The sequence below is a fragment of the Gobius niger genome (assembly GCF_951799975.1).
Source record: "Gobius niger genome assembly, chromosome: 14".
Lineage (NCBI taxonomy): Eukaryota > Metazoa > Chordata > Actinopteri > Gobiiformes > Gobiidae > Gobius > Gobius niger.
Window position 1 is genome coordinate 24478297 of NC_136865.1, and position 15479 is coordinate 24493775.

Genomic DNA, 15479 nt, shown 5'->3' on the forward strand with positions numbered 1-15479 from the left:
TTTGGGGAGCTTTTTTTTCCGCTCTTTTGCAGCTTTTTGGTCACATTCTGTCATTGTGTAATTCCTTTTTTGTTGCACTTTGTGGCTGTTTTTGTTGCGTTTTCATAATCAGATTTGTCTCATTTTTGTCGCTGTTTGGTGCTTTTTTTTCCCAAGACGTTTTCAAACTTGGGTAATAGCAAACTGGAGAAAATGTGCTTCGGTTAAGAGGTTCATTTATCAAATATTTTTCATTTCAGCTAGAGTTAATTTCATATGTTTTAGCTATGTGTTCAAGCTCTGTGTTTATCTTGCTAACACATAGTTTACACCTTGTTATACAGCCTTGGATGTAAATGCAGTTAAATGTCAGATGTACATACATACCGGTATTTGTCCCTATAAAATAAATGAACAATAATAAATAAAATGAAGGAATGATCTAGTTGTACTATTGTTATTATATCATTATAAACCTCTTTAAGACCTGGATCACTCCTGATTTGATCTCAGTCTAAGCCTCATGGTACTTGGAAGGTCAAATATTGTATAAGGTTGTACATGTTGTGAAAGGTTTACAGTTTACTACAGTGTTAAGTTTTTTAAGTGTTTGTTACGAGAGTCTACAGAAGATGTTTAGCACAAATTCCCCCACTCACTAAAATGCACTGATAGCAATGTAATATATAAAAATACAACTAACACTGTGGACTCTAATATCACCAAAAAGCTGTCATTAATAACCCCTTGAGTCAATTTCTGTTAAATGGGTACCACACTTTTACTTGCCCTCCCCCCTCCCCCTTAGTAAGAGTCCCAGGACTCCTCCTCACAAAGGCTTAGCCCGACTTGTGTCCCAGATTACCCAGCCAATTAGGGCCAAGGCAAAGCTCCTTCTGCCACCGCGCGCCCGGGTACGGAGCACTGGGTCTGCGGGACTCCAGGAGGAGGGTAACACCGTGTTTACTCTACATCCATAAGAAATCCAGTAATCCATCAATCCGTTTCACAAACTCTTAAAGCAACAGCACAAAAAAAAACAAAGGATTATCAGCTTTGATTTAATTGGGGGCTGGAATGAGCTCAAACAGTTATTAAACTAAACCAAGGCATTAACAGCAACAAAAAAGGGCTAAACTATGACTGAATGAGATCAAAAACTCCACATAACCAGGACCAAAAATAAAGGACATATTATTGGTCTAAATCCTACAGTGCATTAGTGCTAAACTAGGTCAAAAACAAAACTAAGCAGTGGGCTGCATTTAAAATTAATAAGGACTTGAACTCTAAAAGACGTCGAGTAACACTAAAGCTGAGCACAGTACTTCGAAGTGATCTTAAATCTGCGTACCACCAGTGGAAAACACAGAATACATTGAAAATGGTAATATCAGTCCATAAATAAGCCATGGATTTATAAGCATTCATTGATGGGCAGGCAGCCTTCCTTTTAACACTTGAAATACGTAAATCTAATGCATTCTGAAATAAGCGGGTCATGAACTAGACTGCATTTTCATACCTAATGTGTGACAAATGTATGCAGATTCTGAACCTTAATGACATAGCGGTGTTTAATTCAGTAGCGCCACTATACGAGCTGGAAAGAAAGCTGTTAAAATTCACCAGCAAATCCTTTCAAAACATCGCACTTTAGCGACAAGGCGTGAGCGACTTTGTAAAACAGTGCACGGAATCGACTGATGTGGAAAAGTAAGTATTCACACACTTTCCTCACAAAAACATACTGGCGGCGGAGGAGCGGAGGTCCAAGTTCGGCTAAAATAGAGGATATTTTTTTGTTTTTGTAGTTGTTTGCGACTCATTCAGGGTTCACTGTTCTGACCCTCACTGACTGAGGCCTTGTCTCGCTCTTTGTCCGCGCGCTGGTCTTCATGTGTCAGGGTCGCGGGGTCAAACTGCTTCAGAGGCTGACCCAGGATCCCCAAGCTGAAACGCAAGAAACACGGGGTCAGAGAAATACACAAACAATATTGGGGAACAAAGGTAGAAGCTCTGGCTCTCGTATTTGTAGCTATTTTCACAGACAAACTGCCTCTTCTAACACTATTGCCCTTAAATAAACTCAATAGGTTAGGATGAAGTTAAATAGACAGATACTGAGCTGAAACACAGTGAAAGGTTTCTGATCATTACATTTGTCCCCAGTTTTGCTTTTTTACATCAAATACGCTCACCACAAGAGTCCCATTCTTTCTAAAGTCACCCAGCTGCATGTATTGTCTGACCTCATGTTGGACAGCTCCTGTGTGAGCTCCTCCATCTGGGCCTGTGAGTGTCTGGGCTCAGTCTGCGCTATGTTTTCCAGCTTGGCTTTAGGTCGGAGGAACAGGTGAGGGGACTGCTCCCTCGCCGACGGCAGCAGGGACACCATCAGAGGGGATTTCTCGTTCACAACACTGCGCAGAGAGGAGCGGGACCTGGAGGAAAGACAGTAGTAAGTACACATCCCCAGGTTGGTTAGAATATAAGCATAACTAGATAATAGAAAGGTCCAGGTAGATGTCTAGTCAATCGAACCAGCTGGATTTTCTTGACTTAAGAAGAGACACTGCAGGCAAATTGCAGTTTTTTCATTTTCAGATTTTGCACCAATGTATTCTTGTATAAACTGTCACTTGGAAACAAAGTTGGCCTAATTGTCATAATAAGGTGAGTGACTGTTTTTCCAGTGCTTCACAGCAAGAAGACCCCGGGTTCTCATCCCAGTCTTTGTGTGCTCTTGGAAGAGCGTGGCAGCTTCCAACTTCACCCCCGTTTGGAGCTATAGGAATATGTTGAGAGAAGCCAAATGCTAACAACATCTTTGGTCGTTGTGCGTGACTGAGGGCATTTTCTGTTTGTTCTGAACTTGCTGAACACAATCTGCAAACAGTTTGGTCAATTTTGTAAAGTATAAAGACTAAACTCAAGTCATTTTCTTTGAAATACTAATTCTCCAGGATGAAGTCCACCTAAGTCGCATTTTACACAAGTGTTTTTGAAGCATAGGTAGCTCTCCGACGTTCTTGTTGTGTAAAAGTAGCTCGCCGGGTAAAAAAAAAGGTTGGAGACGCCTGCGTTAAACAACACCAGTATGGTATTGAGAAAAAAAGTTCAGGAACTGCTGGTATCGCAAAAATTTTAAGCATCAAGAGCAGCTACCGAAAAATATATTGTATCTTTAGAGACTGAGTTTTGATGCCTTTTGGGTACAGGACAGCAATAAGGGAAGTGATTTAAGTCAATTTATAGAATCAGTTTATAGAATAAATTGACGTTATTGTTCTAGATGACAAATATTTTATATCAGAAAAAGTATCATTCAGGTATTGGTATCATAAACCAAGTATCATTTCAAAATATTTCACAGTGCTGAAATATTATGCACTGAACTTAACGGTACGGGTTTTACAGGAAATATGACAACTGAAACTGGCCTCCTGATGTTCTAATGTGCACTATTGCATCCGAAAGAAGCTCGGCACAAGTGAACTCCAGGGAAATATGCAATAGAAGTACGTGGTGGATGTTGCTCCAAAAGCAATTACAGCCTGCGCCAGTGCCGGCAGAGAACAGGACAAACTGTGCTGTGGAATTTATATAGTTCATTGTATATTTTCCAACCCCCCCCAAAAAAAAAGAAAAACTCCATTTGCGTTTGCCGCCATAGTCATGCACTCAACAGCTGCGCAAGCACGGAAAAACGTCCTTCAGTTACCATACAGAAATCCAAATAAATGGGAACCAATTAATCAGCCGAGAGGCGCTGAATCTCAAGAGATCTGCCCTATTTTCTCCGTCATATGTATAATCGAAGGGGCTTTTCAGTGTCAATAACGTTTCCCTGAGCACTGAAGGAGACGCAGACTGATGCACATGATGCCACTGTTTGGACTGAACCTGACAGCGAGAGCAGAAGGCGCATCACCGCAGAAAAACTGTCAATCCGATGTCAAACAGAAGAGTGAAAAAGATGAATGTTGAATCTTTAAACCCAGATATAATGCAGCATAAAAGCAAAGTTTCCACATTTCCTTAATTCATGTTTGGTTGAGGAATCGTGCACATTCACACCATTCTCAGGAGCTCAAAAGACTCTGTTTCACCTGCTGATGTCACAGGGTGGAGCACAATACACTTTCACCTGGACTTTCAAATCCTCCAAATGCCTTCAGATAGGCGGCTGCTGCAGTTTAAAAGATGTGATTTATTTGCACAGATGGTAGAGCTGATTTCATTTATTTTTTGCTTGATTATACTATTGCTACTGTCTCCAAGAGTGATGTTACTGGATTCCAGACACGTGCCCGGATTGGAACTCTTGCAATTCAAGGACTTGGTGTCTTTGAAATGCAGACATTGGAGAGCTTATTAAGAGTAGCACTTACATATGCCATAAGCTTCTTTTATAAAGAGAGCATAATAACTTCTATATAACCTTTTTGTAAGAAATGGACACTTACACACTGAGTGATCCTTAGCCACTCGAAGCTTCAAACGGTGGCTTTAAATACTGTAATATACCAGAGCTGTGGGGGAGTCAAAGGTGCCTTGACAACAGCAAGCAGTAATTCTATATGATTATATATATGCGGTACATAGAAGTAGCTTTAAAGATGTGATGTTTGTATAGTACTAACCGTATACTCAGTGCACTATGACATCCTGGGGCCACATGTTGAATTCCAGTCTTGCTTTCAGAAATATTGGAAACAGTGGAAGTCCTGCGCGATGGTACTTCCTCCTTGGGTTTTACTGCGGCGTTAAAGTTGTTCGAGTACAAAATACGCCCGATCTCATCCTGGATCTCCTTCAGGTCCTTCCTCCCGAACGCCACCCAGGACACGTAGCAGAAGAAGCTGTACAGAACCTGAAATCCCAGGCAAAGAAGAAATAGTTGTGAAATAGTCAGATCTGTGGAGAGGTGAGCCCACACACACACACACACACAGCTTTCTTTTAGTTTCAACAATATAAACACCTATAATTGTTATTTTATTGGGTGAAATATTGCACGGTGTGTCTTTAAAGGATATTTACTTTATAACACACTATTCATTTACATTTTCTAAGTCCGGGTCCCAAAGAACAGGCACTTTGGGCTGTGCCTGCAAGATTCTGCATGTGCTATTTGTATCCATTTGGTGCCACACACAGCAGGTAACAGGCAGCTGCAGTTTGCGTGATATTTGTCTCCAGTCCGCCCACCTGGCTAAACACCGCAGAGGGCGCCTGTCAAAGCAAAGCACCTGTGTGGAGTCAACATCCCAGATCACTGACTAATTCATTCGTGCCACCGGGCTCAAAGCCACCACTCAATGTCAGTCTGTTCCCGTTCACTGCGCCCCTTATTCACAGTTGGTCAGCTGGCTCGGCGCTCCCCTGGCCAGTTCAAGACACATGTTTCTGTCTGCACATGAGGCAATGCAGTTGGGTCTGTTTCAACAACGACGCTGCCGCGAGTGTGACGAGGTCAGGTACCAGTCGAGAGGCGGAAAAGTGTACAATAACGCCATTTATCACGGTCCGAGTCGGGCCAATGTTGTACTTGGAAGCTTATTATTACTTACTCCCTCCAAAAGCCATTCGGTACGATCAGAGGGCGTCCGGCACCTGGAAGGCAATTGATTTATTTGTGGTGGAAAATTGACACTGCACAGTAAAACAAACATTATTCAATCAGGGTGGATTAAGACGGACTAAGATTTTGGGAACGATGTGCAAACCATGAATTGTGTGCAGGGATTTTGACAATGAGAAATTGGATGTATCAGCTGACGACTATACTAAGCTGTCAATGCCCTTTAGTGTCTTATCAATGGAGAAAAGCCGTAGCTTGTCCTCAGAGTTACCTACATGTGCTGCTTCTGTCCTGCGTCTCTGTCCAGGATCAGGCTGAAGTAGCAAACTGCCAGCCTCCTCAGCGCCAAGTCTCTTTTGGCAGAACTCCTCGCCTTCATCTGGTGCTCCGTGACGATGTCCAAACTGTGCCAGAAAGAGAAAAAAAAAAAACCTTGACAGCATAAACAAGGGAATAACAACACGTGCTGTAAACATACGCACACACTTCTTACACTATCAACGCTTTGGGCTGGTTTTCCAGTGATTTGTACTGAAAGAAGCAGCAGAGGTAGCAGAGAAGCGCCATCAGGACTTCATCGAGTTGTTGACTCCTGTAATGATGATTATCTGTCATTTGTTGATGGCCTTTTAAAAAACAATGACAACAGTGTAATTTGTAAATCTCACTTCAAGAGATCCAGGAAGCAGGCAGGTATGGGGAGGGAGTAATTCTCTTGCAGCAGACTGACAGCCACCTCTACAATGTGGAGAGGAAGTAAATATTGTGGGAGGATGGATCATCAAGACAAATTAAGAATACTTACGTTTTATATCGTCGATAGACACAAAAGCCCCCTGGTTTTCCAACACTGTAGATCTGTAAGTCTTGAGAAGAGAAGGGTCCAAGCTCTTTATGGTGCTCTGGCGCCCTCTGTTGTTCACTCTGTACATTTCTGCCAGCCTGAAATAGTAGCACCAATGAATGTTTATCCACAGTGTGCTCAGTGTTGAGGAGTAACTAAATACATACATTTAGAACTGTATTTATTATTTTAGAAAACAGTTAATCAAGGTAATACATCACAGGACTCAATACAAATTTTGCTCCATAATGCACAACATTATTAAGAAAGAACTTTTAATGCTGACCTGTTTTTCCTCCAAAAATAAAATAAAGATTGAAAACACCTCATGCCCCAGTTCATACAAACACTGCACATGTGTCACATGATGCTGTATCTGCTGCTCCATTTGCCAAGAGAGTTTGAGTTCCGAATTCATGGCAAGTAAGTTTATAACAGGTGCTCTAACAATCATAATCTTCATTTGTGTGATTATACGCCATCGAAGTGAAAGTATTCTTAAAGTATTCAGAATACAGTACTCTGATTAGACAAAGTAACGGAATGTGTTACAAAATAGTAAGTAAGTAAGTAAGTAATCTTTATTTATATAGCACCTTTCACAGGCAAAGGCCACAAAGTGCTTCACAACACAGAAGTTACATACAATACAAAAAAAGGGGTCAAAACAACACAGAAATCACAGCAGCCCAAAAGTAGCTAATTAAAAGCTTGAACAAATAAATGTGTCTTAAGTTCGCATTTGAAAGAAACAACAGAGTCAATACAGCGCAAAGAGGGCGGTAGATCATTCCAGAGCCTGGGAGCAACAGCCTGGAAGGATCGGTCACCTCTAGTACGAAAACTTGTACGTGGAACCTTTAGCAGGTTCTGATCCACAGACCTCAGAGCCCGCGCAGGGGTGTAAGGCTGGACCAGAGCACTGATATAGGAAGGAGCCTGACCATGCACGGCTCTGAAGGCTAGAACCAGAACTTTAAACTAAAAAAATATTTTTTTAAGGCAAGTGTTCAGTATTCAGTAATACTAAATAATACTAAATACAATTTCAAAGTATTCTCCCCAACACTGAGTATGTTTAGGTCGGAGAAACAGTTATTCGACATTACATTACATTAGGTGCCAGTTACTTCTGTAAATATTCCGAGTAGCCTACCTGTTCCTTTATCTCTTTATTATGCAATGAACACTGTATACCAACAGGCTATGCTAGACTCTTTTCTTTTGTACTTATTTGTTCCATTAACACAAACCATTCCGATTTCTGAAGAATCTCCTCAAAATTAACATCAGTTGGCCTTCTTCTCCTTAACACAGGCTTCTCTGGTGGCAACGAGCTGTGAGAGAGAAAATGATTACATTACATTAAATGTAGCCAGATGATGACACTAATAATAATAATGCTACAATGGATTTGTTAGGCGCCTTTCTAGAGGAAAGAAACACATTAAAAGTAGCTTACAGTACACAATTACAACACAGCAGTTTATGTAAAAAAGGAAAACTTACCTGATAAATTCCACGGTCTTAGTCTCATCATTCCATTCCCAACGACCAGTTTGCAGCATCATTATATTGTTCTATAAGTTATATTAGTAGAATATAATTAGGCTAATCCTCGCATAATTTGTTCAAGTACTATTTTAACGCTAACGTCTGGATATTACATGTCAGTTCATTTCAGTTCAAGCGTGTATTTAAGTAACGTTACATTTGTCGACTCCGTTTTCTATTTCAGCACTTACGTTTTGTGTTTCTTCTGAATTTTTTGCGATTTCAGGCTAGAGATTTTAGTAAACAAAACTCTCTTGGCGCACAAGTTTACTTCCTGTTAGCTGTGTCCAGGCAACAGCCAATGAGAGGGAAGCATTTCCCCCGACGCAGAGTTCAATGAAATAAAATACGTTTAACATGCGGGGTGTAGACTAGCCTAACGTCACCTATTGTGACTTTCTAAAAAAAAACCAAAAAAAAAAAAAACCTGTGGCCTGTGTAAATGTTTGAGTGTAAAGTGTGTGTTGCTGTATCAAAAAAAAAAAAAAAAAAAAAGGTTCATTATTATAAGCCAATATGAAGCATTTCTCACTACTGTTCAAAATGCTATTACTGATGCTGCATTGGTACTGACTTTTTTTTTTTAAGTACTGCAATGACTACTTAGAGTGTTATACCATATTTATTACAAACACATAGGTGATTACTGGGTTTCAGGTGACATCACAGCGTTCTAAAGGCCTGTAATATTATATAGAAGTAAAATTATTTTGTTTTTGAGGACATTTGTGGTGTTGTACAGAGAGATCATGGACCCGGTGACTGATATTAATGATCATTTTTGTAATTCATACATTTCTTTTTAGATATGACTTGTGAAAGTGTAATGCAGTTAATAGGAAAAACTGGCCCCTGCCCCCCCACTGGGTACCGTGACATCATTACATACATTCTAGAACCTGAAACCCAGCAATTCTGTTGGTCAATAAACATACAAAGACCCTATAAATCTCCAGTGTCTTCATTAGCTTTTGCGAACTATAAGGTGCAATTTCTCAGTGAGGGAGTCCAGGCCCCAGCTTTTAAAGTCCTCTGTCAAGAAGTCCTCTTCCTGCAGAGGCTCGATGTCACAAGTGGACCCTGAAAACATTTTAGGATTTTAGTTCATTTTAGTACAATAATTCTATAGTTTTCTTACACTCACCAAACAATGTACGGACTTGTTCATTGGGTACATAAAATGGAGGACCTAAAAAAGAAGGTGTGCATACAGAAACATTGAAATAATGCTGAAGGTTGCTATGTTTATGATAATAATGTAAATATACCGGTATAGTGTTCAGGATTATAGAGAAGAGTGTCCAAAAGAAATCTGCAGCCGGGAGCCATCAGTGAATTGATAAGAGCAGCATATCTGTTTGATAAAAAAAAAAATTGGTTTATACTGTTGCATTTGAGGTTGTTTTATAAAAGAAAATCAGAAACATTACTTCTCTCTATCATTTGGGTTAATGGCAACCATAGCTCCTCTGTCCCACATGGCTCCAAACTGCCCTTCAAGAGAACTGAGGATGAAAATAAAAAAATGATGACTATTATTTGCCAGACTCATCCTAGTTTCTCTATTCATTACACATCTCTCATTAGTCACTGCAAAACAATATTATGCGTCACCTGTTGAAGCTGTAGATGTCACATTGATAGAGTGAGACCGTTTTCTCTTTGTTCTGCAAAAGAAAGCCACGCTATTAACTGCTGCAAAACATACTGGACTCAGTTGGCACGAGTCCATAGACAATAAAGTATAAATAATTAGTTCAAAAGCTAATTTATCACTCTTGGCACACACCCTGAAAACCTTTGCTCCGGGGATGGTTGGCACGGGCTCCTCGGTGTAGCTCATGTTGCTCTCCTCAAAAAACTGCCGAATGGCTATGTCTGATATCTCCACTCCCACCACAGAGTGACCCAGGTCTGCAAGCCTGGGATTCAGATGGACATCGAGTAATCAAATGAGTACTTCTGGCTAACACATGAATAAACTATCTTATCTAGTGACTTGTTGTTTACCATTTCATATCAACAGCTTTTCCACATAGAGGGATGAAGAATTTGACCGCAGTTCGTCCAGCAACAACTTTGTCCATGTTGATCTCAAGCATCCTGAGACACACAATACTCGAAGCATAAAAACACCAGAACAGTCAAGCCAATACAACTACTTATATCTATAGAGCCCCTCCTAGGGATGGATGGATGGATGGATGGATGGATGGATGGATGGATGGATGGATGGATGGATGGATGGATGGACGGACGGACGGACGGACGGACGGACGGACGGACGGACGGACCCATCCATCCATCCATCCATCCATCCATCCATCCATCGATGGATGGATGTCCGTCCGTGGCATCAGCAGGTGGAGAGAGAGAATACATTCTGAGCTCCTGATTGAGGCAAACAGACTAATAAAGCAGGAAGGATGTGGCCTCTTGACGGAAAAAAAAATAAAGATGTGGTTCTTACTTGTTTACAGTGTGCACATGGAACCCCGTCATCCCCTGTTGCCAGCCCTCCTCCCACTCTGCAAGAGTCATGACCTCGTTCTGCTGAGGGGCTGACATGCTGCTGCTGCTGGAGTCCTGTTTGTTTCAATAAAGAGCAAACATGCAAGTCATTACAGCGGAAGGAGCTCATATAATAGGTGCTTATGACCTGTAACCTTATCAAATGTTCCTGTAGAATACCACTTCAAAGACATAAAGGGGAGCAGGAATCGAGGATATTGAAGAAAGAGGTAGATCCTACTGTAAACAGCTTTACTTGTTCAATTCAAATAGCTTTATTGTCAATTCTATCACAAGTGCATGAATCCTATCATCATATATAATCACTTAAATAAACAAATCTGAATAGGGTTGACTATAGGCTTAGGCCACATATACACAGGTATATATACGGCTACTACTGAATAAAACACATTTTCATGACTGGAAAAACTTGTCCAGAGCTAGAAAGAGGCATTCGTTAAATGTTTGAATACAATGAGACAGAGAAGAGACCTTTCATTCACATTATGAAGTAGCAACAAGTAGCTGAAGATAATACTTACCTTTTCTTTAAAGAGAACAAAAAAGAGGGATATAAGACGAGAGAAAACAGCCGGTAGAGTTGCAAAGAATCCTCAGCTGACCCGCTCCTGAACTCAGTTTCCTGGTGTGTGAGTGTATACAGTTACAGTATAGGAAGTCCACTCTTGAGGCTTGTCATGAGCCACTCCCTCTCCTCTTCTTCTGCTGCTGGCCGCATGAAATAACTCACTACAGCCATCTACACATGGAGGAGTAAAAACTAAACAGAGAAGAAGCACAGTGAGACACAGTGGCTTTTAAAAACAGCAAAATAATAACAATCAACATTTACTCATGTTGTTTAAATGTCACCAAGTAGAATGTTTTATATTCTACTTGGTAAACTAAATTTAGCACAAATAAGCTTTCTTGCTCGACTTTTATGAAGATAAGTTCCATCCATCCATCCATTTTCTTCCGCTTTATCCGGGGCCGGGTCGCGGGAGTTGAACACAATATTTAAGAATGAAATGGTGAGTAGTTTTGGTGAATATGCAGTGTGGAACACCCTCTATATGCAGGAAAAAGAATAATCCATTATCATTACTTGGCCCCTTTTACTTTGTAAAACTCACACAAATAGGCGATTTTTTCAAATTGTATTGCTCCTCAATTTAAATGATCTGATTTGTATTCTGTTGAATCTGTTGTTAATAAAGTATAGTGTTAGAAAGTGTTCATATACCTTGAAATTATTTTGGTTTACCCTTCTTTAAAGACACAATGAGTAACATTTCAGCCATAGAATAAAAGCATTTCTTTTATTACATATATTTTTATCATTATCATTAAAAAATACCTTTAAAAAAATTGATAAGGTGTAAAAATGCATTAGAGAAGGAATAAAACATTTTGTTGCATAAAGTTGCATTGTTCCATTTGTAAACATATCTACATTTCGCATTTGAGTTAAACTGTCTGGTCCCAAATGCCACAACAGATAAAGTTACACAATGACGACACCAAAAGTAATCGTCAGCTTTTGTGAATTAGAAGGTGCACTTTCTCCGTGAGGGCGTCCAGGCCGCAGTCCGCCCAGTCCTCTGTCAACGCGTCCTCCTCCTGCAGAGGCTCAACGTCACAAACGGACCCTGAAAATACAGTTTTACAGACATGGTTTCAATCGATTCAAATCCGTTATCATTGATTTCAGCTCTCACCAAACAGGCTCCGGACTTGCTCGTCTGTTACAAGAAATGGAGGACCTAAAGAGCAAAAATGATGCCGTCAAAATGCTACAGCTTATTGTTGCATCTCAGTGATTTAAACCATACCTGCATAACGCTCAGGGTCATACAGCATAGTGTCCAAAAGGCATCTACAGCCTGGAGCCATTAGTGAAACGATAAGGCTGACATATCTGCATAAAGGAGATAAACGTTTGATGGATTAGTACAGCCGACATGACGAGAACATTTAACACATAGAGGGGGAAACCTTACTTTTGTCTGTGTTTTGGGTCCATGACGACAAGAGCTCCTCTGTCCCACATGGCATCAAACTGGCCCTCAAGGGAACTGATGATACAAAAAGTGGAGCTCACACTTTTAAAACTGTTGTACGAGAAGTAATATAAATACACTATGCACAATAAAAGCCACAAGGCATTTCTTTCTTTCTCTTTTTGGACCATTCTTCAAAAAACTCCCTCCTCTGCCCATCATTTCAGCTACTTGTCCTGAGTTAAATCAATTGTAGGACATTCTTGCTCTGCTTATGTGCTGTCCTATCGAATAAAGGCAAAAAGAAATGTGGAAGTAGTGAGATTCTGTCACCTGGTGAAGCTGTAGATGTCACATTGATAGAGTGTCACAGTTTTCTCTGCGTTCTGAAAGAGAAAGGCATTTATTTAATGGATTGCCTGAGCGAATACACAGTTGGCGTGTGTCCATTTGCAATAAACCAGCAATAAATAGTAATATGTAAATGATTCCACCTTGAAAACTTTGGCTCCAGGGATCTCGGGCACAGACTCTTCAGTGTAGCTCATGTTGCTCTCCACAAAAAACTGTCTGACGGCCTTTTCTGATCTCTCCACACCGACCACTGAGTGACCCAATTCTGCAAGCCTGGGATCCACAACGGAGGGCAATCAGTGCGCCAGTCTTCCATCCCAATTGTAAAATCTAGTACAACGGCGCGTGACTTTGTGTCTCACCACTTCATATCCACAGTTTTTCCACAAAGAGGGACAAAAAACCTGACGGCAGCTCGCCCAGCAACGACTTTATTGATGTTAATCGAAAGCATCCTGTCAAACGAGATGGCAAATTGTCAAGCGAAAGTACATACACTAAAAAGCTGAGTACAAATGTGCTGCCAGTGTTCCTCACATTCTTCAAGAGGTCCAGCCTGGTTCTCCGCCGACATGCTGCGAAATATTTACCTAAAAATGCAAGAAATGTAATATAATAAGAGGAAGCACTGCTGTTGAAACAAGTACTAACTTAAACCTTATACAAAATGATGGTGTGTGGGAGGGCTTTGATGGGAATTGTGCTCTATACACTGCGTTCCAAATTATTATGCAAATGACATTTTTCTAAGATTTTCTAAATTGTCAACTCAAATGAGAGTCAGCATAATTTTTAAGTCTTTAACTGGTAGAGGATCATTTAAATGTGCTGGAAAAAAATTCCTAGTGATAACAGTATTTTTTTCAAAAATAAATATAGTAAAAACCTCAAAATCCACTGTTCCAAATTATTATGCAACTCATCGTTTCAATACATTTTAAAGCTTGTAATTAACTGAAAATGGTCATTTGTTGTATTTGTAGCATTAGGAGGTCATATTTACTGAAATCAAAAGCTATTTCAATCAAAAAAAACATTAACAGGTCAAGTTATATTTTAACATAGGAGCCCTTGTGTGATAGCAGCTTCAAAATTCTTAAATCCATTAAAATTGTACGTTTTTGGACAGTTTCTGCTTGGATTTCTTTGCAGGATGTTAGAATAGCCTCCCAGAGCTGCCGTTTGGATGAAAACAGCCTCCCACCCTCATAGAAGTTTTTTTTGTTGAGGCTCCAAATGTTCTCAACAGGGTTGAGGTCAGGGGAGGAGGGGGTCCACATCATGAGTTTCTCTCCTTTTCTGCCCATAGCAGCCAGTGATGCAGAGGTTTTCTTTACAGTATGACATGGTGCGTTGTCATGCATGACGAGGATTTTGTTCGGGAAAGCACGGCTCTTCTTTTTGTAGCATAGAAGACAGTTGTCAGTCAGAAACTCCACATATTTTTCAAAGGTCATTTTCACACCTTCAGGGAGCCTAAAAGGGCCTAATGGGGCCGACCAGCTCTCTCACCATGATTCTGGCCCAAAAAATTACTCCGCCACCTCTTTACTGACGTCGCAGCCTTGTTGGGACGTTGTGGTCATTCACCAACCATTCACTACTCCATTGAGTTGACCATCCAGGGCTACACGGCCTCATCAGTGAACAAGACTGTTTGAAAATGAGTCCTCATGTATTTCTGAGCCACTGCAGCCGTTCTGTTCATCAGCTTCAATTAACAGTTTAGGGGAGGCCCGGATAGAAGGTTTATGCACAACTGCAGCCTCTGGAGGGTCCTACACCTTGATGTTCGGGAGACTCCAGAGGCACCAGCAGCTTCAAATACTTGTATGCTGCTTTGTAGCATCTGTTCTCCTAATCTGATGTGTTTGTCTGGCAGAAACCGTCCATATTGTGCCTTTATCGGCACAAAACGGAGTGTGTCTGAATCATCCACAAATTCTCTTATCAGTACGATGATTAAACTTAATCTTTCATGAAATATCGAAGGTTTTCATACCTAGACCAAGGCATTCAACTATTTCACGCTTTTCATCAGCAGAAATACCCTTTTTCTTTCCCATATTGCTTGAAAATCATGATCTGCATAATAAAGTGGAACACCCTTTTTCGGTAGTTTTTCCCTTAACTGGGCTTAACCCGATAACTGATCATCCCAGGTCTCTGAGATTTATGTCAGTGATTCACAGAGCCCCGAGACACGATACCATCCATGAGTTTCATTATTATTGCTTTTTTTTTACCTTTTTGACACAAAAATCCAATTTGCATAATAATTTGGAACGCAGTGTACATGTAGATCTGTACATAACATGACATCTTCAGCCTCTTTATTGTTGCATGAAATCTGTGTCCTGGCCCCTCCCTGCTCTCTTTCCCCGGCCTAAACGTACCCTTTACCTCATAGTCCAATGCCCCAGCCTTTAGGGAGGAGTCAAGCAGATACTATGTGGGGTAGAGTAAGGATAGTTGGTACTTTTTCCTCAGTGATTATGCTTCATGAATTACTCTGTCTACTTCAGAGTCTGTCTAACTTTTCAGACCACGACTCCCAAATTACCACAAACATCTCGGGATCCAACTAAAACATAATAATTTCCATAATTTACTTGAATATTTGGGCACAGTTCAATAAAATACA

The 15479-nt window shown here is 40.6% G+C and overlaps 3 protein-coding genes across 3 annotated transcripts; all 3 read right to left on the minus strand.

The window, feature by feature from the left end:
• Positions 1 to 1555: 1555 nt before the first annotated feature.
• On the minus strand, positions 1556 to 7960 carry ppp1r36 (protein phosphatase 1 regulatory subunit 36). The gene is made up of 10 exons (XM_079571021.1): positions 7920 to 7960; positions 7664 to 7747; positions 6372 to 6508; positions 6235 to 6304; positions 6060 to 6158; positions 5842 to 5970; positions 5556 to 5598; positions 4626 to 4855; positions 2232 to 2423; positions 1556 to 1932 (listed from the first exon to the last, which is right to left on the minus strand). The coding sequence occupies exons 3-10, from the start codon at positions 6496 to 6498 to the stop codon at positions 1809 to 1811; spliced, it is 1014 nt and encodes a 337-aa protein (XP_079427147.1). The 5' UTR covers positions 6499 to 6508; positions 7664 to 7747; positions 7920 to 7960; the 3' UTR covers positions 1556 to 1808.
• Positions 7961 to 8907: 947 nt separating this feature from the next.
• LOC306973959 (putative thiopurine S-methyltransferase) lies at positions 8908 to 11109 on the minus strand. Its single transcript, XM_079571058.1, has 9 exons — positions 11021 to 11109; positions 10435 to 10550; positions 9975 to 10067; positions 9754 to 9886; positions 9579 to 9631; positions 9395 to 9469; positions 9233 to 9318; positions 9109 to 9153; positions 8908 to 9044 (listed from the first exon to the last, which is right to left on the minus strand). The coding sequence occupies exons 2-9, from the start codon at positions 10530 to 10532 to the stop codon at positions 8929 to 8931; spliced, it is 699 nt and encodes a 232-aa protein (XP_079427184.1). The 5' UTR covers positions 10533 to 10550; positions 11021 to 11109; the 3' UTR covers positions 8908 to 8928.
• A 905-nt stretch (positions 11110 to 12014) lies between these two features.
• Positions 12015 to 13215, minus strand: LOC306973492 (putative thiopurine S-methyltransferase; the record flags this gene model as incomplete). The annotated part of the gene is made up of 7 exons (XM_079570416.1): positions 13198 to 13215; positions 12976 to 13108; positions 12815 to 12867; positions 12482 to 12556; positions 12314 to 12399; positions 12200 to 12244; positions 12015 to 12130 (listed from the first exon to the last, which is right to left on the minus strand). Exons 1-7 carry the CDS (start codon positions 13203 to 13205, stop codon positions 12015 to 12017), a joined length of 516 nt encoding a protein of 171 aa, XP_079426542.1. The 5' UTR covers positions 13206 to 13215.
• Between the last annotated feature and the right edge of the window lie 2264 nt (positions 13216 to 15479).